Here is a 22,141-nt window from a genome sequence, read left to right on the forward strand (position 1 = left end):
CTGGCAGTGAGATATGTGTACGGGAGGGAGATAAGCGTCCGGGGAGGGGCTAAGCGTCTGGGGAGGGGCTAAGCGTCTGGGGAGGGGCTAGTTCTGGTTTAAGCTGCAGAAAGAAAGCAGCTCAGAGTTAGAACTGAAACATTTAGCTGAACATTTAAACTGGTGGAAGTCTGACCAAAGTCGGAGTTGTCCCTCTTGTCGAAGAACAGCTTGTTGCCGACTCTCTGGACGATGATGTCCCAGGAGTTGACTGAGCGCGTGCAGCACATCAACGTGGCCAGGATGGCGTCGGTGGCGAACACGTTGCCCTGTGTCTTGGCCAGCTGGAGACGAGAGACGGACAGGGTTGACCCGCTGACCTCTGCAGAGTGGCGTGGGGTCGTGAGGAGCGGGGCTTACCTTTCTGATGACCGGGTCGTCGGTGGTGGTGACGGTGTGGAAGATCCTCTTGATGCTCTTCAGCTGCTTCTCGTTGCGGGTGGTGATGCGGTCGAAGGCCTTGTCGTAGTATTCCAGTGCACCGCAGCACTCTCTGCAGGAAACACAGCGCCACTTCAACGCTCCGCCCCCAAATACCCAAACCTCAGGGGAGGTCACCCTGAGGCTCCGCCCCCAAACCTCAGGGGAAGTCAACCTGAGGCTCCGCCCCCAAACCTCAGGGGAGGTCACCCTGAGGCTCCGCCCCCAAACCTCAGGGGGTTGCCTCCATCCCTGCTTCACATGTAAGAAAATTGGTGTCAAACGTATATTGTTTTCAGAGGTCATCAGAGGTCATCATCAATATCTTCAAAGGAAAAGCAGCAGACGTTATTAGATTTGAGTAATGTGGAGGGGCAGGTTGACCTTTCATGACCTCTGGAAACATTAATATCCTTAAAATGACAGCGGGACAAACAGAAAATTTGATGCATATACGCAGTCGGATTCATTTGACACCAGTTTTGTCTGATTTAGCGACGGTGAGCGGATCGGCGCCACCTACATGTCGACCGGGTCGGACACCTCCATGTATCTCATCTTCATCAGTCGGGGGAAGTCCATCTCCTCCTTCACCTCCCAGTCGCTCCGAACCTCCACAGACGAGTCTCTGGGCTTCAGCTGGGCCTGCAGCACAGACACAATAATCAATAATCGATTGATCACAATCATTTCAGCCCCAACACGTTTAAACCAATTATTTTACCTGTGTCTGATTTGTTCATTTATTTCTTCTGAGTTGTTTCAGATTTTATTGTTTTAAAGTTTTACTGCAGTTACATTTCAGTGACTTTTAAACTAAATAAGCTGCTAAAAATATAACTGAATGTTAGAAAAAAGATTTGGATCATTTCAATAATCGATTCATCATGAATGCATGAGGATGTGAAAGCTTTAACACGAAACCTGATGTGATCAAACTGATGTTTTAATCAGACGTTCAGCTTTCTGTTGCTGATATGAAGGAAAAACGGTTTTCCTGATGAACTTTGATCAGATTTTCAGGATTCAGCTCAGATTCATTTTATCTACTTTTCTTGAACGTCAGTAAAACTACCTGAGACTTCTGGTCCCACTTCTGTCGGACTCCAAACTGCTTCTGGAACTTCTTCTGCAGACGCATCCGATCCCTGAACACAAACCCGCATTAAGCCTTTAATCCCACCGACTCTCCGCCCGGCGCCGTCAGGCGGGTCTCACCTCTCCTTCTGCTTGGCGCTCTTCGGGAGCGTCTGCATGTTGAACTGGGTCAGATTCCTGCGGTCCTTGTCTCTGCGCAGGTTCCTCTGTGGAAACAGTTACAGAACCTTTAATCCGACTGGTTCCTGTGGTTCTGCTGAGGTTCTGCTGGTTCTGTGTTACCTGAGCAAAGCGCATGCGGTTCCTCTGGTACGCCGTCTTCTGCGTTTTGGCCGTGTCCACCAGCTGGAAGCTCGTCTCATCTTCCTCGTGGAAGTAAGCGTACTGACTGCCGCCGCCGAACTGAGACGAATATTTATCTGAAAACAACAGGAGAAACCAGACTGATGACTGAAACACACGACTGGAGGACCGGAACCATTCACAGAATAATCCTCGGTTGTTAAACTTCCTCCAGACTTCGTTAAACTACGTTTTACCATTTAGAGTTTTGTGCACCTATCAGCTAGCTGTTAGCAAAAGCTAAGCGCTACTAGCAGCTGCAGAAGGAGGCTGACAGGAAGAAGGGATCACTGAACTAAACAGAAAGATCCCACAGCTCAGTCAGTCCTCAAACGCCTCATCAGGAAACTTCCCGTCTCTGCTTGGAGCTAACGGCTAACGGGAAACGCTTTGCTCTGTTTGGAGCAAAGCGTTTGTTTGTTTGTTTTACATGAACAAAGAATTTCACTTTGGCCAACATGACATGAACCTGCTGATCAACAAGAACTAAAGTTAAGTGGAAATATCTATTTTATGAAAAAGTTGTGTCACATTTCAAACTTGAGACTAAAGTGAAGTCTGAATTGTTTTTAAAGCAATAAAATGTTTATTATTTAAAAAAGGAACTGAATTGTTCATTAGCAGCATTTTCTCTTTTTTCTAGCTTAAGAAGCTACAACAGAACAAGTTTTTACTTGATTAATCATCAGAATAATCAATAGATTACTTGTTTACAAGGCTGACTAATCTTTAACTCTAAAATAATTTCTATAAAATAAACTAGAGCTGCACCAATTGCAGTTTTCTGGCCGGTCTTTAAAAAGCCTGACCTGATTCTGATTTAATGTCTAAAAGTTGCTCTTCATATAAAACTGTTTATCAAAAGTTCATCTCCATGTTTATCTCAGGGCGGCGCTTGAAGCCGCCGTTTCACTCACTGGTGTATCTCTTGTCTTGGTAAGTTGCTCCGGTCCAGTCAGCGACCTGCCAGAACCAAAACACACAGAGTGAGGAACCAACTGGAGATCAGAATGACTCAGACAGAACGAACCGATCACCGATCGTCAGGACGAACCGATCACCGATCGTCAGGACGAACCGATCACCGATCGTCAGGACGAACCGATCGTCAGAGAACGAACCTTCCCCAGTCGGTCTCCTTTGCTGAACGGTTGGTACGGCATGTCCTTGAACTTCTCTGGGACGGCGCAGGGGCCCCATCCGGACGGGTTGTCCTGGATCACAGGGGCGTGAAACTTTGCCATGACCTGACGTCAAAACAGACAGATGGTTTATCAGTTTTGCACTTTAATAATCAGCAGATTGATCTGCGTATGGCCAGGGTCTCAGATCGCAGCAGCACTCATTTCTCCAGCAATGAACTCAAACACAGAGCATTGATCAGATTGCGCAGTGGGCTAATCATCATCGACCCATGAAGGAGTGAAAGAAGTCTGCTGTAATTTGGAAACATTTTCAAGGATTAATTTATTCTTCAAACCGAATCATTTCTGTAAATACTTTGAGTTACATCAGTGAACCTGCAGAAAAACAGAAACGTTTTTTTAAACTGGTTTCCTTGGCGACTTTGTGGTTATAAGGAAAAAAAATAATTTAAATAAAAAAGATATAAAGTTAGGTGTCAGTAAAATTTATTTAAAACATTTTAATTTACGTTTGTGACTGTTACACTTTTTAAAGTGTAGCTGCACATTCAGAAGATAATTAAACAGTATTACCAGACATTTCCAATCTAAAAGCAAAAAATAAGATCAGCACAACTTCTATGCATTTTATGAATAAATAAATCAGCTCAGAAAAAAAATCTACATTTAGACGGGGAATAAACACATCAACTTACAGTCCTGCTCATTCCTTTCATAGTCCAGAAAAAACAGAATATTTAAATATTAATATGAAAATTTACAGAATCAGATTTTACGTTTGAATAACGAAAATAATTTTTGCGTTATTCAAACATCAATGTCACAGAAAAATATGCAAACATGACGGCAAATCCAGAACTATTTTTGGTTTATTTGCATATTGAGCAACAATTATTATCGATCTTGAGTAATATTATTTAAACAGCTCACAGGTTTTAACAGTAACTCTTAACCTGGACTGAACCTATTCACTAACTTTAGCTGAACGTTCTGTTGCTTCTCATTATGCAAGGAAATGCGTTTATATGAAAGTTCCCGTCTCTCCAGATGGAAACACAGTTTTAAATTTCGCATTTTTAACATTTTGGCCTCCACTAAGGCGGGTCTTCTTGCCAGGTGGCTCCCACTGACAATGCTAAGCTAACTAGCTAACTAACTAACTACAGAAACCTTCCGGCGATGATCGACTTCATCTCAAAACACCAACAGAAGTGGAAGCAGATTTCCAGCCCTTCTGTGTTTCATTCAACAATCACCTTTACCTGCAAACCTTTCAGTGAGAAATTCAACCCAAAAGCCTTTACAAAGATGTAAAGCCGACGGAGCGCCGGTGTGAAAGGAAGTGATGAAACACGACGAGGCACAAGGCATTTCCTGCCGTAACTGGAGAGCAGCTGGCGTAAAATATTAAAACGGTGGTTTAACGCTTGTTATTAAGTTTTCACAATGTTTATTGTAGGTTTGATAAGAGAAGTATAAACTAATCTGAAAATTTCAGATTAAAATGCTTGTTCACTATAAAATTTACAAAACTACGGTAGTCCCTTTCCACTTTGCAGTTTTTGTCCGTGACCACTAGATGGCAGTAACGAGATATTTATTAACCACCTTAATTTGACTCACTTTGTTACAGCAGAGAAAATGATAAACCCTCCGTTTTTAACCACGCTGTAGACAGCAGAGATGACCACTAGGGGGCAGGAAATCCATGAAGAATAGAAATTTGACTCAAGTTTTCAAGTGTGCTGACATAAAGTATGACATAAGAATTAAGGAACAACATGATCATGTATTTGGAGTCAACTTGTTTTGTTTTCTATTTTTGTTTTCTTAAATAAAGAAAAATAGAGGAATTGTTGTGATAGAGAAATATCTGTTTCAGTGTTTAATAGTTAGAGATTCAGGTTGTTCATTAGTGACGCAGCCCTGGGGAAGAAACTGTCTGGTCTGTAAAAAATGCTCTGCAGTGAGAGCCTGCAGGGGAAACCTAAACACATTGTTTCAGGGTGTTTGAGGTCTGCAGAGACTTTAGCTGCCTTTTCCCTGACCTTTGACCTGTAAAAGTCCTGGATGGAGTCCTAATAATCGTCTCTGCAGGTTGGCTGCAGTCTGGTTCTGTCATGTTTTTCAGATGAACCAAACCACAGAGTGATGGACAAACACTTAATACTTATTTTATTTTTATTTATCTTTATTTAACCTGAATAAAATCTCACTGAGATTAAAAATCTCTTTTTAAGGGAGTTCATTGGAAGAGGAAGCAACTAATAAAACAAAGAAGTTACACATTTAAAATGTTTTAATGTTTTACGGTTCTGAGAAAGGCAGAAGGCGTTTAAGAAAAGAGGAAACAAACATGAATATTAGTTTTTATAGCATCTTTTTGGAAGCAGACATTGAAAACATTTTTAAAAGTTGCTGTGTTATTTTCCTTCTGTTTGTTCTCAACAGGAGCTGCAGCTTTTACAAAATAAAAGTCTGTCTAATTGAAATGTTGCTCAGGCGTCTGAAACACATGAAGCGTCTGGGTTTGTTTTCACCTCAGCAGCTTCCTGGTGGAGGCTGTGGCGGCTCTCAGGTGATTCATCATGCTGCATGTTTCCAATCTGCTGAGTCTTTGCTTAAACATCAAACTGAGACAAAGAATCTCTGTGACTGTAAAACCGAAGCAGCTCAGGGATTAAATCTGATGTCCGGCGGCGTTCCTCAGGGATCTGACAGCAGACACTCAGCTTGGTGTGTTTCTGTAGACATGCGATGGTTATTTTTACTGTCTGACTGAGTTACATGGAAACGTCTGGAAAATAAAAGGTAAAAACAGAAGAACTCAGAAAGAGCAGACTGACCTTTTCCTCCCTACTGAGCTGCAGCAGGAAAAGCTGCTCTGCTCACAGAAACCTGCTTCCAGTTTCTTTAGATGGAAAAATATTTTCTTTTATTTATAATTCAGTATTTGCAGCGCTTCAGTTTCTCCACATTTTGCTATCTTACAGACTTTCTCCAAATTGTAATAAATTATTATAATTTCTACACACCAATATCCTATTATGACATTTTAATGGTTTTGCAAATTTATTCAAAATCAAAACGGAGCGTCTTCAGGCAGCGTGTCCTGTTCTTTGGACTGTGATAATTATAAGCCTGTCGCAATAATCAATAATCACTAACCAATATCCAATAAATTACATGATAAAACAGCCTTTATAATTTCCATAAACATGGTTCATCATTTTTCTGTTTCATCCAGAAACTGGATGGTAAAAGTTTCCATTTTAGTTTCAACTGAACGTTTTTAAAGGATTGTTTTCTTTACAGAGACTTTTACATTTTAAGTTTGTTTTATTGATTTTGGATATTAAAATGTCTTCCACTTCCACTATTAAATGTTTTTACAGTTTGAAGTTTGGGAATCTGTTCTTGTATTATTATGAATTATTATATATTATTACATGAAAATGGTGTCAAACAGCAACGTTATCATTTATCAGAATAACTTCTGGGATAATTCATCACCAGTAAAATTTGTTTCTAGCCTCTTATTCTGTTTTAATCTGTTTAAACTCTGAGTTTTCTCATCAATCCTCCATCACAACAGTTCATAAACTATTTTCTACTTTAATATTAAAATATTCATGTTAGCCGTAGATTCCTGTAGGTAGATTGTTTTCTCAGATATTGATCTGACTGAATGTGAAACAACAAACATTCAAACTGAATATTAATTAGATGAAGCAGAAAAACCTGCAGGAATTAACATTTGATCTGCTGAGTAAATCTGATGGTTTTTTAATGCTTGGTTGACTCATCATATCACAAACGTTCATATTTTCTGCCATCCTGCTTGTTGTTCACAGAAACATCTCAGATTAAACGTCCAGCTCTCTTCATTTTGACCTTTGACCTGAAGCAGGCTGCAGACTGAAACCTACAATATGACCAGTTTCTGTCAGATGTTTGGACTTCATGTCTGTTAAAACATGTCAAAGTCTTTACTTGTCTTCTTGTATAAAACACATTATTATATTTAATCAAAAATATGTTCATTTAATTGTCTAAAAAATAAAATAAAAGCTGCAGGAGGACAGAGAGCGTTCTCTTAATCAGGTTTACCTTCGTCTACATAATTTACATTTTGCTCAGATTTACATTATTATTTTTCTCAGTTCCTCCTGCCTCTCTTTAATTTTTGTTGTCTCAGCTGGTTTATCCTCCAAATTATATTTCATATTTTATTATTTTTCTGCGTCTCTTCTAAGCTGTAAATACTTCACAGAGCAGAAATCTGCTCCAGCTGGAAAACTCAGGAAAAATCAGCAGATTCACAAAAACACATTTTATTCCTGAGAATCTGAGCAGAGCCTGAATGTAAAAGCTGCAGCAGAAACCAAAGAAAACTACTGGGAATCTCTTCCGTCCTACTGGGAATACTGGACTGGTATAAAACTACAGAATTTATAGCTGAGCACACACACACACACACACACACACACACACACACACACACACACACACTGAACAGATCTCTACAAACTTCTCAGTCAGCAGTGTTGTTTAATGTGCTGGGAATGATGGTTTTATGCTTCTCAGTGGATCTCTGCAGAAAGGTGTGTGTGTGTGTGTGTGTGTGTGTGTGTGTGTGTGTGTGTTGAACACTTAGCTCCAGCTCCGTTTTATGTTGAAGTCATGAATGAAAGGCCTGAGTGAAACTCTGAAGGATGATTCTTCTCATATTCTTTGATAAAAATTTTCTTCATCCTCTTCACATGTTTACTCTTCCAAACATGTTTCTAAACTCAGAGAAAATAAAACTTGCTGCATAAATTAAAAGATTTCATAGCAATTTTCTCTCTGAAGTATTGAAAACTTTCATCTTGAAACGATATTAATAATAAAAATTCACCCTGTTTATGCACAAGTGACTTTAATGAATATATTTCGATTAATTAATCACACAAAATGTTATGCATATATTTTTTAAACACAATTAATCACAAATTTTATTTTACATATAAAAATCATGTATCATGTTTCTGGTACGCCTGTAAACCTGACGCACAGCTACGTCCGCTAACAGCGATGGAGGATGAAGCTGCTTCTCTCTGGTTAGTTTCTGTTTCTAAACGATCTGATTGGACGCTGGAAAAGGCTATTGATGTGTTCTAGTTGTGCTAAAAGGAGTTAGCCTAGCAGTGAAGCTATTAAACGCTAAAATAGCATCTGAATGCTAACATGTAGCACAATGCTAATTGTTAGCATTGTGCTAACATTAGCACAATGCCCAGGTCCGGACCAGACCGGGCCGGACCTGGAGCCATGATGCTACCAGGCTCATCTGCTGAACAGTAACATGTGAATCATGTTACTGCTAAAGCTAAAGCTGCTGTTTGAGTCGCTCTGATGTGTCTCAGTGTGAATGAGATCAACCCACAGAAACAGCCAGCAGCTCGTCAGCGGCTGTCTGACCTGCTCACACGGAGAAAGAGGAAAAACATCCAAATTACAGCTTCGGTTTCAAGAAAGGGATCTAATGAACTCACAGACAGCTCAACATTAACAACACGCACAAGAAAGCAACGTAGATTCATTGTAAACACCACTAATCTAAGCTGTTACATCTGGGCTTCTCTAATGAACATTCAGTTATTAAAAATGAGAATTGATGGAAAGTTAATGCAGCCTGACGAGTTCAAAGGTTAAAAAATGCTAAAAGGAATGAAAACTGGAAAACAGTTACAAAGCTTTCAACAGCAGATAATATAAAATGTCTGCAGATTGTTTGGTACCAAGAGAAAAAGTTAGTTTTTTAAATTTACTCCTTTTGACACATAAATGATCTTTTGGTGCTCAGTGAAACTTTCTAGTCTAAATTAAACATTTCATAGTTCTGAAATAAAAACAACCAGACATCTCAGAAGTTAATCTGCAGAGAACATGAGTCTGCAGAGCATGACCTGCAGCCAAGGGGGCGTGGCCTGCAGCCAAGGGGGCGTGGCCTGCAGCCAAGGGGGGCGTGGCCTGCAGCCAAGGCGGGCATGGCCTGCAGCCAAGGCGGGCATGGCCTGCAGCCAAGGGGGCGTGACCTGCAGCCAAGGGGGCGTGGCCTGCAGCCAAGGGGGGCGTGGCCTGCAGCCAAGGCGGGCATGACCTGCAGCCAGGGGGGCGTGGCCTGCAGCCAAGGGGGGCGTGGCCTGCAGCCAAGGGGGCATGGCCTGCAGCCAAGGGGGCCTGACCTACAGCCAGGGGGGCGTGGCCTGCAGCCAAGGGGGCATGACCTACAGCCAAGGGGGGCGTGGCCTGCAGCCAAGGGGGCATTGCCTGCAGCCAAGGGGGGCGTGGCCTGCAGCCAAGGGGGCATGGCCTGCAGCCAAGGGGGCATGACCTACAGCCAAGGGGGGCGTGGCCTGCAGCCAAGGGGGCATGGCCTGCAGCCAAGGGGGCATGACCTACAGCCAAGGGGGGCGTGGCCTGCGCAGTCAAGGTTTTATAAGTTGAAAGATGTTTTGAATTGTCTCTGGATTTTCATTTCTAACTGGAATGTGAAATTAATTTGTTCTTGAATCAGAATCATAAAAGCGTCGCTCTACCTGTTATTTATGAAAGAAATATTTCTCCAAATGTGCTGAATTGCCGCAGTGATGTAAGACTGTTTACCTGAAGCTTTTTAGAGGCTGACCTTCAGAGCGTTAGCCGCACAAAGCGAAGCAGAACAACTGAACTGTGAAGGACTTTGGTTAACGTCAGGAGCTCTGACAGGCGTTTCAGAAATCAATCTGAGAGCAGAAACAAAACGAGTGGAATCCATTTGTTCTGAATCAAAATGAAAATATTACAACAAACTCAGTAGAATCTAGGAGTTAAATTACATATGAAGAAGTTTTAATCTGTTTGCTAACTGTACTTTCTGATAATCTTTCTGCAACACTTTAAAAAAAAAAGAAAATAGCAAATGATCACTCTGACAAAGATTTAACAAAACAAGAGGAAAACTCACAAAGCAACAACATATTTTTATGGTTTCTGCAGGTTTTGCTCCCTGAATTGTTTTAAATAAAGAAACAAACATTCAGTTCGGCAAGTTGCAGCCAATCACATCTAGATCTGCAGATCTTAAAGCTTATAGTTGGAGAAGTAGAATCTGGTTTTTATCAATCAAAATACCAATACTATCTATACCAAGGTGAGTATTGGTGTCAGATCGATACTAGCTTGATAAGATCAATACTTTGTTTACAGTTTCTCTCCCAGGAAATTTCTGGAATTTGCTGACAGAGTTCATACCAGCAAATTAAAATCCTAAATATAAAAAAATCACTTCTTCAGTTTCACATCAGGATACTTTTTAAAATATTTGCAGATGTGAATATGGTTGAATATGATAACACTTCTCTGTTAAACTATTGAAGATATTCAGTGATAATGACATCTCAAAAGAAAGTATCGTTATAGGAATTAGTATCGGCGATATGAGCCCAGTTTTTACTCAGTATCGATGTCTTAGTGCAGGCAGATGGTTTTGTGAATTTTCCTCTAATTTTCTGTTCAAACCAACATTTAACACCAAAGAGCAGGTAAAGGCACAGTTATACATCTAGATGTGCAAATATCTACAGATTATAGTCATACAGACTGTATGAACGCCACTGAAGGCCACCATGATATTAAGCTATTTTTTTTATTTCTTATTTTACACTATAAATAACTTATCTCCAGTGAGGGGCTCTGTTCCGTGTTTTCTTCCGGCAGAGTTTTCACGCTTCCGTTTTTGGTTCCGTTCAGCAGCAGCGGGACTGTCGGAACCGACCCAGTCAGGACCGAACCGGTCAGAACCGACCCGGTGAGGGTCGGCCCGTCGGCCGGTTCCTTCCCTCTGGGGTCCCCGCCGCCGTCGCCCCGGTCCGGGGTCGAACTCTCCGCCGCTCTCTCCGCGGCCTGAGGCGGGAAGCCGCCGTTCCCGTTCTGGGTGATCTGGTAGATCTCAGTCATTTCAGACGCATCTTCATCGTCGTCATCGTCGTGGCGGACGGCCCGCCGCAGGCTCTCCCTGGGCAGCAGCGCCCGCCGCCCCTCGTCCTGCTGCCGCGGACTTTCCGCCGGTTCGTGGCTCTCCACCTTCCTGGTGGAGCGGCACAGGGCCTTCCGGAAACCTCTCTTGAAGTTGTCGGACAGGAAGCCGTAAACGATGGGATTGGCGCAGCTGTTGGCGTATCCGAGCACAACCACGAAGTAGTAAAGCCCCTGGTAGTCCGACGGCAGAGACACCAGCAGGTTGATGATGTTCAGGGCGTAGAAAGGCAACCAGCAGAAGACGAAGACCGCCACCACTATCACCACCATTCGCGTCACTTTCCGCTCCGACTTCCGCCTTTTGGTTGAGGTGGCGTGGACCTTTTTGCCCGAACTGCGGATCTTGAAGACGATGAGCAGGTAGCAGAGGCAGATGATGAGCAGCGGGCAGAAGAAACCCACGGTGGAGGTGTAGATGATGAAGGCGGCCCTCCAGATGTTGGCCGGCTGCGGCCAGCTGATGTTGCAGGTTCCTCCCGCCTTCTGGATGTTGGCGAAGATCACCACCGGCAGGACGACCAGGAAGGACAGAGCCCACACGGTGCCGTTCACCACTTTGGCCACCGGAGGGCGCCGCCACTTGGAGGAGCGAATGGGGTGAACGACGGCGAGGTAGCGGTCGACGCTCATGACGGTGAGGCAGAAGATGCTGGTGAACTGGTTGATGGAGTCGACGGTCATGACGAGTCGGCACATGAAGGGTCCGAAGGGCCAGGCCTGCAGCGAGTTCTGGACGGCCAGGAAGGGCAGGCCCAGCATGAACAGCTCGTCTGCGATGGCCAGGTTCAGGATGTAGATGTTGGTGACCGACTCGGTCTTGGAGTAGTGCAGCACGATGTGGATGACCAGCGTGTTCCCGCCCAGGCCGATGACGCAGACGACGACATAGATGAGCGGGATGAGGACGGCGGCGGCGCTGGGCCCGGCGCCGTCCAGGGCGGTGGAGTTGGTGGCGTTGAGCAGCGAGTCGTTCTGGTCGTTGAACAGGAACAACGAGACGCCGGGCGCCAGGCTGCCGTTCTCCCACGCGGCCCCGCCCGGCGAGGCGCCCCCCATGTTGAGACACGGCTGTCGCTCCGCCGTGGACAGAAAAGCAGAGGATGATCCTCCTCCAGGTCTGATTCACATCGGCTCTGTTCTCCAAGGACAGCAGGGATCCAGATCCAGGCTGAAGAAAACCAGACGAATAATTCAACTCTTCAGCTTTATTCATGTTCAAACATGAATAAAATGACATCAGGAGCTTTCAGTTATTGAGAAATACTGCAAAAAGTGTGAATATTAAACATCCAGAAGAAATTCTCTGATAAACTCATTTATTCCCAGCAGAGATTTGATTGACATAATGTCAATATTTCATCACATTTTGTGTTTCAATGATTTTTATGATGAAACTCAACAAATGTTAGTTTCTCAGCGACGGTTTGATGTTTTTATAATATAAAGCATTTTGAAGTTGTTGCTGAAATGAAACGAACAGTAACCTGATTAAATGAACATTTCTTTCTTTTATCTGCCACAAAGCGAAACGGTTTAGATCTTTTTACAGCTGTGATGACGGCGACACGTCTCCCTGCTTCTAATATCTCATCTCAGCATCAAGTCAAGAAGCTATTTTAACTTAGCAACCAGAAAAACAACATCTGAGCCGCTGGTGGAAGCAGACAGGAAGGAGCATCGCTGCTAAACGTGGAGCAATTAAAGCCCGACAGTTTGGAGAAGCTGCAGAAAACAGAGGAGGAAGAAAACCAGCAGAAACACCAGATTAAAGGAGGCAGTTATAATATAACAAACAGTTCTGTGGGAAGATGTGAAATTTTATAAATTCATCTAGACGGGATGAGAGTTTATTTTCTCTGCTGTGATTCTGATTCATGAACTATTTTCTCTTTTTTATATTTTGTTGTCTGTTAAAATGTTATTCCTTTTATTTACTAAGATGACCTTGAAAGGTGCTTTAAAAAAAATCGATTATTATTATTATTATTGACCACTTTATGATGGATTGATATTTGTGGCTATGAAAAAGTTAAATTCTTTCTAAGACACAAAAACAACAAAAGCTTCCTAAAAATCTGAATTTTCTGTTCATTTTTATGTTTTGCAGCAGCAGAATTTATGAAAATATATAAATCCACATTCTGCCTCCTGACTGGTTTCCTCTCTCCTCTGTTTATTGAACAATTTTAGCAGCAGTTCAGTGTTTCATTTAGAACCAGCAGCAGTTAAACTCTGTATCCAGACGGAACCAGATGAGAAACAAACGCAGCATTAATGCTCTGTAACACATGCAGCATTAGTTGCAAAAACGACTCAGTATCAACTATCAACAAAGAGTAGAAAGAACAAAAGATAAGAAATATCAGTAAATGTTCAAACCTGCCCACTAACGTCTCAGAGGTTTACAGTAAATGTATATTTTTAATAAAAACTGAGGCTAAGAAACAAATCAACAGTTAAAGATTTCCAATCTGTCTGCTGGTGAAACTTCCTATTTAATGCACAAAAATCATTAATTTACTCAGAATAAACCAGATGGAACAAAAATAAAGCATTAAACCGATAAACTCTGTTTCCTGCTGCCATGAACCAACGTTTCAGAAACAAACCAGGTTTTTATCAAACCGTTTCCTCCTCAACTCAAACGCTCTCTGATTTCTCTACCATTTTCAATAATCTCCAGTTTCTTGTGATTACGCTAAATGTGCCAAATCTGGGCGCCATGGAAACCAAGAGGAGAGAAACGGAGGATCATAAATCAGACAAAACCAAATTAAATTCAGATGGATTTTTTCCCCAGTGGAAACAGTTGAGAGAGGAGAACAAAAAGTCGACTTTCACAGACGATAGAGAAGAAGAACGAAGAAATCCTACAGGTTTAATTTACCTCATATTATCTAAAATGATCCTGCAGTTAAAATGACAGGATCTTTTTCAGTGTTGCTCCTCACATCTTGTCAGGGATTCAATCTGATCTCAGGAGGAAATAATGTTTCAGACTAAATTTAACTGATTTTATTACATTTAGTTTGTCCAAATAAATAATTTGGTTACTTTTTATTTATTTATTTCCTGCTAATTTCCAGAAAGTTTCCTTAAGACACTTCAGACGATGAAGATCTCCAAATTATTTTTATCCAGAACCATCTGATCTGAATCAGGATCAGTTTCTGTCCAGTTATAATAACATCAATTCAAAATTAATCAGATTAATCAGATTAATCTCTGTGATTAACATGTAAATGGAAGGATTAACTGTTTTCCAGGCACATAGCGGCCATTTTGAATGAAGTAACTCTGTTACCTTCAGCAGTTATTAAAATGTGTTAAATTTTGACTTAAAAGGAATTTTGCTTCCTTATTTATCGCCTTGAAATTGGGCTGCTGTCTCTTTAAGAAGCTCCTGCTCTTTCTGAAGCTCCGCCTCCAGGAAGTCGTCCCAACATGGCTCCTCTATTAACCCTTTAACGTTCATTACAGCTGCTGAGCTCCTGTAATGAGCTCAGCAGCTGTTTGCTAATTGCTGCTGGCTAGTCTGAAGGAACTGAATGGTGGAGGAGCTGCGCCTGGAAGGCGGGGCTAGGTTCATCCAGGTGTTTAGCAGCTGAATGGTTGCCATGGAGATTAAAGGATTTCTCAAACATGAAAGAATCAAAGAAACACTGCAGGAAAACATTAAAACATGATGAAAATATCAAAATGTTCATTTTAAATAAATACATTTTTAAGAAAATGTTTTACCCAAATTCTCTGAAGTTTCTCTGTTTTCTAGGTTTTCATATTCTGGCAGGTTTAAAATAAATCATTTTGTTAAATGTTGATAAAGAGACAGTTTCAAGGCTTCAAACTGAAAAGTCACATTTATTTGAAGTTGTTGGAAATATGAACTGAAGGAAACATTGTTGCTTGATTTTGCTGTAAAATGTCCATATGGCTGGAAGCACGTTACCGGCCCTTTAAGGCTTTCAGGTGTGAAACTCTGCTGGTGATCTTTAAATAAAACTCCGACTGAAAACAAGAACTATAACAAGAAAGAGAAAAATATTCGTCCAAACAGAGAACAACTGAATTATCTCGCCTGTCACCACCCGTCTCCATGGTTACCGTCATCCCATGGTTACTGCCGCCCGGAGAAGGTGAAGCGTTTCAATATGGCTGCCCTGGTTGTTCACTCAGGAGTTGAAGAATCGTTCCTCTGCTCCGATCTGAGTTCATACAGAGACAACTGTAACTGATGTTTCTGTAAAATCAGTTCAGCAAAAACAAAATGAACGACTTTCAGCTCCCAAAGCAGCAAAACAGCCCAGTGCACCACACCGCCACCGCCGTGCTTCACTGTTTCCAGAAAAACGTTTCTGGAAACAGTGAGATGATATTTAATAGTCTTTGTTTTCCACATGAATGAAAGTGATTTCATTCATGTGTTTATGATGTTTTCATGTTTTTATGATGTTTTTATGATGTTCGGATTCTTTAAAGTATTGAAATGTGAAAGCAAAGTATTTTATTTTAGCAGAATCCTGAATCATATTTCATAATCATATTAGTTTCAGCAGGTTTAAAATAAACGGTCGAACTTATTGATCTCTTCATCGCCATAACGCCTCAGGAAAATCGCCCCTCCCCCGCATGTTGCTGTCTGCCTGGTGGTTGCCACGCCGCTCTATGGGAATCCATTCATGCTGAAAAGCGGCACTGTTTCACTTACCGCCTGAGTGAAACTTCATGATCTCACCTTCACATTCACTCAGTCATCTGCAGAAACAGAACCGATTCCTGGACGACCCGCTGAGGAACGGTTTTATTCATCAAAGAGAATAAAAAATAAGAAAATATCGCTGAAGGAATCTGAACTTATTTAATCTAACACAAACAGACTGGATTATTGCAGATGAAGATTAAATTCTGTCGCATTTTCTGAAAAGCAGAACTGATAATGAACAAATGAATTTTATCTGAATCTTGATTGGAAACTATTTAATTACTTAATGCATCAATCCATAACATAAATCTAAATAAATGTTATTTCAGCAATGTCAGAGCTGTTTCCTCTAAATGTTTTTCTCAGCTTATTAAAATCTGATTCCTTCAAAAACACAAAATCTTACCAACTGTTTCTGTTTAGTTTCTAGTGCAAATATTTTAATTCTCCTGAATTAAAACAAACAATTTTCCAGCTAAATAAATGTTTTCAGTCAATAAGTTTATTTTTCTGATTTATAGTTCATTAATTTTATCCTTGAATTTAATGTATTTTATCCTGTTTCTGATCAATGTTTTTAAACTTCTGCTCTTTTGATTTTTCTGAAACTCTGTACGATAAATAAATCCCGTCCTGATTGGTGGAAACGCTGCTAATTAGAGCTGCAACGATTATTTCAACAATCAATGATTCTGTCGATCATCTGACCATAAATCAGATAAAAGCATAAAAATTAATAACTTTAAGCTTCTGGATTCTAAATAATTTGTGAGCTGAGATTAAAAGTACCTAACACTTTATATTAACTAATAACAATTCAGACAAAAGATTCATCCAACATTGAGACTAAAGTTCATGACTGAGAGTCTCAACCTGAGGTAAAACGAAACATTATGAAATATTAGCAGCAGGTGTATGTAAAAATGTTTGAAATAAAAAACCCAAATGAATGATATTTATTGCAGTTATGAATCTATCAACTCTGACAACAAATAATAATAATTCATGTTAAAATATTTAGCAGATTTGATCAACTTTAGGTTTGGCAAAATGTTTTTCAGTTCATTTCCCAAAAAGCCATGAACTCATATTCACTTCCATGATGTAAGAACATTTTCTTTGCAGTTTTCACAGATAAAATCTGCTTCATAAAACACGATGGAAAACATAAAACCCTCAGATTCAGTTAAAGCCTGTCTGCATTTTGAAATAATAAATGAAACAAGCAGGTTGAAATCCTGACTGCAATCTGACCCGGTCAGGATGATTCCTGCGCGTCTCCATGTGTGAACAGACTTCATGTGGGAGGAACTTCGTCTGTCACCATGGAAACCTGAACCAGTTCCAGATGCGGAGCCGATTCACCGAGTCTCGAACCAAACGGGTCAGACTCAACCAGAGGGGGCGCTGTTCCCCTCCTCCTTCATGACCTTTCAGTTTCACACAGCTGCTGAGAAACAAACAAACTTTTTCCTGAAATAATCTGTGATATAAACAATTTACTTCCTGGAAAACATGGCGCTGCTTCCAAAGCTGCATCTCTGCATCGCTTTCCTCTCTGAAATCATAACTGATAGAATTTCAGTTCACACTCCTCTGACAAGCTGCAGAATAAAATCCAAACCTGAAAAACCGAATTCATGTCATTAAACATGTTGAACAAACTCAGCAGCTGAAACAGTTCCTCTGATCTCTGGAGGGGATTTACCCAGATTATCTGACAGATTAAAGATCAATTAGGAGACATGATCCAGAGATCCAAATTAAGTTATAAAATAGATAAATAATAAAGTAAAATGAAGCATGTAGATACTTCAGTAAAATAGAAATTGTACAGAAGTAAACTAGATGTGATTTCACAGATTATGCAGATAATCCCAGAATCAGACAGAAACATATCAGTTCCAGGTTCAGCTGTAAACAGATCAACAGCAAACTGAGACTTTCTCTGAAAAAACTTTTATCTGCTTCTTCTAACAGTTCAGACTGTATGACTGTGTCTCCTCCTTCGGTCCGGTCGACCCGGTTCTACTGGAACCAGAACATCTGCTCCTCCTCCAGCTGCTGTGGCTCTGAGTCAAACCAGCCTGTTCCCCTCCTGGCCTGTGGGGGCGCTGCACCAAGAACCACTGAAGGAAACGACACAAAAACCTCTGAAGACACTGAGAGCAACTTCCTTCTTCACCAGATGGAAACAAGATGGAGGATTTTAGCGGTTGGAGGATTTCTCTTTAGGCTAAACACCAGGAGCCATTTCTGCTGCTAGCGCTAGGCTAGCATGTTAGCTCTGGTTGGAGTTACCCAGAATGCCCTGCATTGTAGTCCACTTCCTGCTTTTGGAGCGGTCTACGGTCCGCTTGGCGTTCACATTCAAACTGAACCAGAATTCACTTCAACCGAACCCAGACGAGGATTGGAGGACCAGAGGACAGAGGTCAGTTAGCACTCACACCTCACCAACTGGACCGGACTTTGACTAGACACCAGACTGGAGTCAGACTGAATATGTCAAACAACTGTATAGAAATTTGACTTTGTTTGGAGTCGAATCTGATGGCTTGAAATTGGGTCTCTGTCTCTTTAAGAAGCTCCTCAAAGCAGGAAAATGTTTGAATCTCACTGAAATCGGTTTTCCTGCCGTCTCTCCGTGTCTCTGCATCCAAATCACGTTTTGCTTTGTTGTTTAAACGTAAAGATCAAATTATTAAACGTTTTTATTTTTCCACAGGACAGATTTAACAACCTGAGTTCCTGTAAATGATGATGAATAAACTCTGGATAATTTCAAAGCTTTTAATGACCTCAGCTGCAAACCTTGAAATAAATTTACTTCACAATCTTCTCAGTATCTCAGCTTCCTCCTCAATCACACTTTTTCCTTCCACTGAACTTTTAGTTAATCTGCTTGGAAACAGACTCTCTGGCTTTTCTCCAGTCAGGCACCATCTGCTGCTCAGTAACATTCTGTTAAAATCATTTTAATGTTTCATGTTTGTGTTCAGCCAGAAACATAAAAAATATTCAGAAATGAACTAAAATCTGTGAAAAATGAATCCAGCATTTTAGATTTCATCATATTTCATAGGTTTCATACATTTACACTGATTTTATTTAAAAACTAATAATAATAATAATAATAATAATAATAATAATATGTATTACAGTAATGCTTATGCATCATGTCAGGTTTATTTGGTTTGTGTTAAAATGATCTAAAAAAAGCAAAAGGAAATTCATCATGTAATAAAATGACATAAATATTAAAAGTTAAATATTTCCATGTGCACTGAGATGCTACAAACAACCCGGCAGCAAAGAGGAACAAAAACAAAAATCACGTAAATAAAATTAAAAAAACTCAAAATATGATAAACCGACATATAAAAATGTGAAAATGGAGGAAATGAGAGAAAAACATTTATCATTTTATCTCTGCGCAGCGAGATTTCTGTCTTCCAGCTAATTTAACTCATTTGCATTCATTTTTATAATAATTATTTTCAGTCTTATAAACTTTGCTGCCTGAATTAAGCTGTGATGAAATGAGCCTCAGCAGAAATCCTCCCTGAACTCCGGCTCACCTCCAGGCGCTGCGCGGTCCGCCGCTCCGAGGCTTTCAGCGGGGAAACAGGAGAGACCTCCAGGCGCGTCCCGGCCCCACCGCGCTGCGCCACGCCGCGCTCGGCGCTCCGCAGCCGGACTCAGTGCTGCTGCTCCGCCCGCTGGTCGCTCCGGCTCCGGCTGGTTTCTAGGTAACAGCGCTGCTGCTGCAGGCGGTGGGAGGAGCTCAGCTGCATGTCTGCCTCTCAGGTGCTGCAGCATTCCCTCACACACACACACACACACACACACACACACACACCGCTACCCCTCTAATTTCATTACTGCCCCGTTTATTTTTGGTCTCTGCGCTTGGAGGCGGTAAATCTTCTCTGGTTGGACGTAGAAACTATTTTCCTGTTTTGAAACCAGAAGTCTTTGGCTGTTTGGCTCCAATCTGACGGCTCTTCAAATCAAACTGCTTCTTGTTTGGGTCAAAACTCAGAAATGACTGAGGTGGAAATGATTTCAGCTCAGAACCATCAGCTGTGTTTTATGGGACAGAACAGAAAGTAGAAAATAACAGCGATGGAAAGGTTGATGACAAATGGTCTACAACATTTTCACTGATAGAAATCTGAAAAGTGTGGTGGGAATTTGTGTTTTCAGTCGTTTGAGACTGAAGCCTGTTTCTGTGCAGCAGCTGGAGTTCAGTCCGACTGGTGGAGAAAATCTGAGGGTCAATATTTTAATCACATTCTCAGATTAATTTTGGTTCAGACTTTGAATGATTTTCAGCTTCCAGGTTAAAATCTTTGCCAGGATTACTTAACTTTTACCAATTCACCTGCAGAAACGCAGGCCCACAGCATTATTCTGCCACCACCGTAGTTTGCTGTGGGTGAGATTTATGAGCAGCTTTAAGCTTCTCCTCTGTTTCCTCTGCTCTTCAGTTGCTCTTTGTGTCTTTTTACTGGGAAATATTTTACGTTTTAAAACCCTTTAAGCTCCTCACATTAAATCAGAGACGTGGTTCTGTTCGTGTAAAATCCAAATAATCCATCAAACTTCTCTTTCCTGATCTCCATCTGCTCCTTTCTGATTATTTCCTCTCTTTGGAGCGTCAGATGTTTCCCTCCCTCTGCAGCATGTACCTTCATGTCGTCCTTGCAGGAATAATACGCCATGATTCAAGAATAATAATAATTATCGTTCTCTCACCCTTGAAGGAAAAGAATGGAGTGAATTCAGTGAATCCTGTCGTCTAGTGAAACTTATTTCTGAGCATAAATGATCATTTTCCACCGTGAAGTGAAGCAGCAGCCATGATCAGAGCTGCTGGGTTTCATTCAAAGATAAACAACCAGATTCGGCTCTTCACTTTGTAAAAATCAAAGTTTTCTGTAATAAAAAACAATTTTGTTGATTAATTAGCATTTTTAATTACAGACTAATTTAATGGAGTAATGTTCCTGGTGTGTGGGAGTGAGATGTCTTCATGAATAGAAGATCTCTGAAGCAGGTTGCACACCTGTCTGCTCTCACCTGTTCCTGGATTATGAAGGTTTTCATTAATCTGCGATGCTGCATGTTTTCATATCGATGCAATACGAAGTAAATAAAGGGCCATTATCGCCGATATCGATATTAAAACGATATATCATCAATCTTCTGACCTTTAGATGTTTTTATTGTTTTTCTTTTGAATGATTTTGTTTAAACCAAAACTGACCATAAAGTTTTTATGTTTTTACAAAATATACATAATGATATTGATATTTACATGATAAACAGTAAAATAAAACACATTTCTAAATAACAAATATTATTTATATTATGTAAATAATTTATATTATTATTTACAAAATGATGAGAAAATCTCATCATTTTCTCATGAGAGAAAAATTATTTCTCTCATCTGAGAAATCAAAGCAAAATCTTTTGTACAGTAAAGTTGAGAAACTACAAAGACTAAATAAAATTTAGAGAGAATCTGACACTAAAGTATTGATCTTATCATCAGTCCAATACCAACGTGGTATCAATATTATCGATATTCTGAGTCGATTTGCTGATTGTGATCTGCTCCTCTTCCTCTCCAGATGTCGCTGAACCACAAACTGAAGTTTAATCGTTAAAAACACAAACTTTACTTCTGATTCTGCATCTGTGTCTCTGGTCCGCTTCAGACCGCTCCAAAAGCAGGAAGTGGACTCCCACGCAGGGCATTCTGGGTAAATCCAACCAAAGCTAACGTACTAGCCTAGCGCTAGCAGCAGAAATGGCTCCTGGTCTTTAGACTAAATAGAAATCCTCCAACCACTAAAATCTGACGCCTCCATCTTGTTTCCATCTGGTGAAGAAGGAAGTTGCTCTCAGTGTCTTCAGAGGTTTTTGTCGTTTCCTTCAGTGGTCCTTGGTGCAGCGCCCCCACAGGCCAGGAGGGGAACAGGTTGCTACTGGACTTTAATCAGGTTTTTGTATCGTTCTTTTAACGGTTCTTGGCTCTGTTTCATCCAACAGAACAATCCCTCCTCTCTCTCTCTTTACATTTTACATTTTTTGGGTATTTTTTGTTTTTTAAATCTGCTTCCAGTTTAGTTGTTCTGCATTTCCTCGGTTTGTTTGTGCAGGTTGAACTCTGCAGACATTTCTAATGAGGTCTGATCAGGTTGGAGCCTTTCCACAGATTTTGCTTTGACTTTGTAAGAGCCTCTAATTTTCATAAAATAAAAACGTCTCTGCCAGGCTTTTACCATACACAAAGGCACTTTGTGTTGAACGCTGCTCT

The 22,141-nt window shown here is 40.9% G+C and overlaps 2 protein-coding genes and 1 long non-coding RNA gene across 5 annotated transcripts in view; 1 reads left to right on the forward strand and 2 right to left on the reverse strand.

Moving 5' to 3' along the window:
- eif3d (eukaryotic translation initiation factor 3, subunit D) overlaps positions 1–4,387 on the reverse strand; it is a 12,220-nt gene extending 7,833 nt beyond the window's left edge. The window contains exons 1-9 of one of the 2 annotated variants that reach the window (XM_015055549.1): positions 4,307–4,387; positions 3,021–3,146; positions 2,817–2,862; positions 1,840–1,976; positions 1,678–1,763; positions 1,535–1,607; positions 983–1,104; positions 400–532; positions 176–323 (exon numbers count right to left, since the gene is read on the reverse strand). In XM_015055549.1, the coding sequence (XP_014911035.1) occupies positions 176–323; positions 400–532; positions 983–1,104; positions 1,535–1,607; positions 1,678–1,763; positions 1,840–1,976; positions 2,817–2,862; positions 3,021–3,143 (868 nt within the window). In that variant the 5' untranslated portion in view covers positions 3,144–3,146; positions 4,307–4,387. Of the gene's footprint in view, positions 1–175; positions 324–399; positions 533–982; positions 1,105–1,534; positions 1,608–1,677; positions 1,764–1,839; positions 1,977–2,816; positions 2,863–3,020; positions 3,147–4,300 lie in introns of both variants that reach the window. The other variant, XM_015055548.1, reaches the window with a different exon arrangement.
- LOC106961665 (uncharacterized) overlaps positions 1–9,968 on the forward strand; it is a 21,097-nt gene extending 11,129 nt beyond the window's left edge. Inside the window, exons 2-3 of the long non-coding RNA XR_001427816.1 lie at positions 121–126; positions 8,327–9,968. This is a non-coding gene — a long non-coding RNA (uncharacterized LOC106961665). The remainder of the gene's footprint in view (positions 1–120; positions 127–8,326) is intronic.
- LOC106961663 (somatostatin receptor 3) lies at positions 9,373–19,792 on the reverse strand. 2 transcript variants are annotated; one of them, XM_015055551.1, is made up of 3 exons: positions 19,392–19,792; positions 10,862–12,276; positions 9,373–10,831 (listed from the first exon to the last, which is right to left on the reverse strand). In XM_015055551.1, the coding sequence occupies exons 2-3, from the start codon at positions 12,162–12,164 to the stop codon at positions 10,734–10,736; spliced, it is 1,401 nt and encodes a 466-aa protein (XP_014911037.1). In that variant the 5' UTR covers positions 12,165–12,276; positions 19,392–19,792; the 3' UTR covers positions 9,373–10,733. The 2 variants fall into 2 exon arrangements, with proteins under 2 accessions (XP_014911037.1, XP_014911036.1); XM_015055550.1 differs by having other exon boundaries at positions 9,373–12,276; positions 19,392–19,791.
- Positions 19,793–22,141: the final 2,349 nt, after the last annotated feature.

This window comes from Poecilia latipinna, unplaced genomic scaffold, assembly GCF_001443285.1.
Source record: "Poecilia latipinna isolate Pla-1442-1.1 unplaced genomic scaffold, P_latipinna-1.0 Scaffold1319, whole genome shotgun sequence".
NCBI classification, from domain to species: domain Eukaryota; kingdom Metazoa; phylum Chordata; class Actinopteri; order Cyprinodontiformes; family Poeciliidae; genus Poecilia; species Poecilia latipinna.

Bases quoted from the DNA above. Each gene is read 5' to 3' on its own strand.
- LOC106961663 (XM_015055550.1), bottom strand. From the start codon at position 12,164: ATGGGGGGCGCCTCGCCGGGCGGGGCCGCGTGGGAGAACGGCAGCCTG.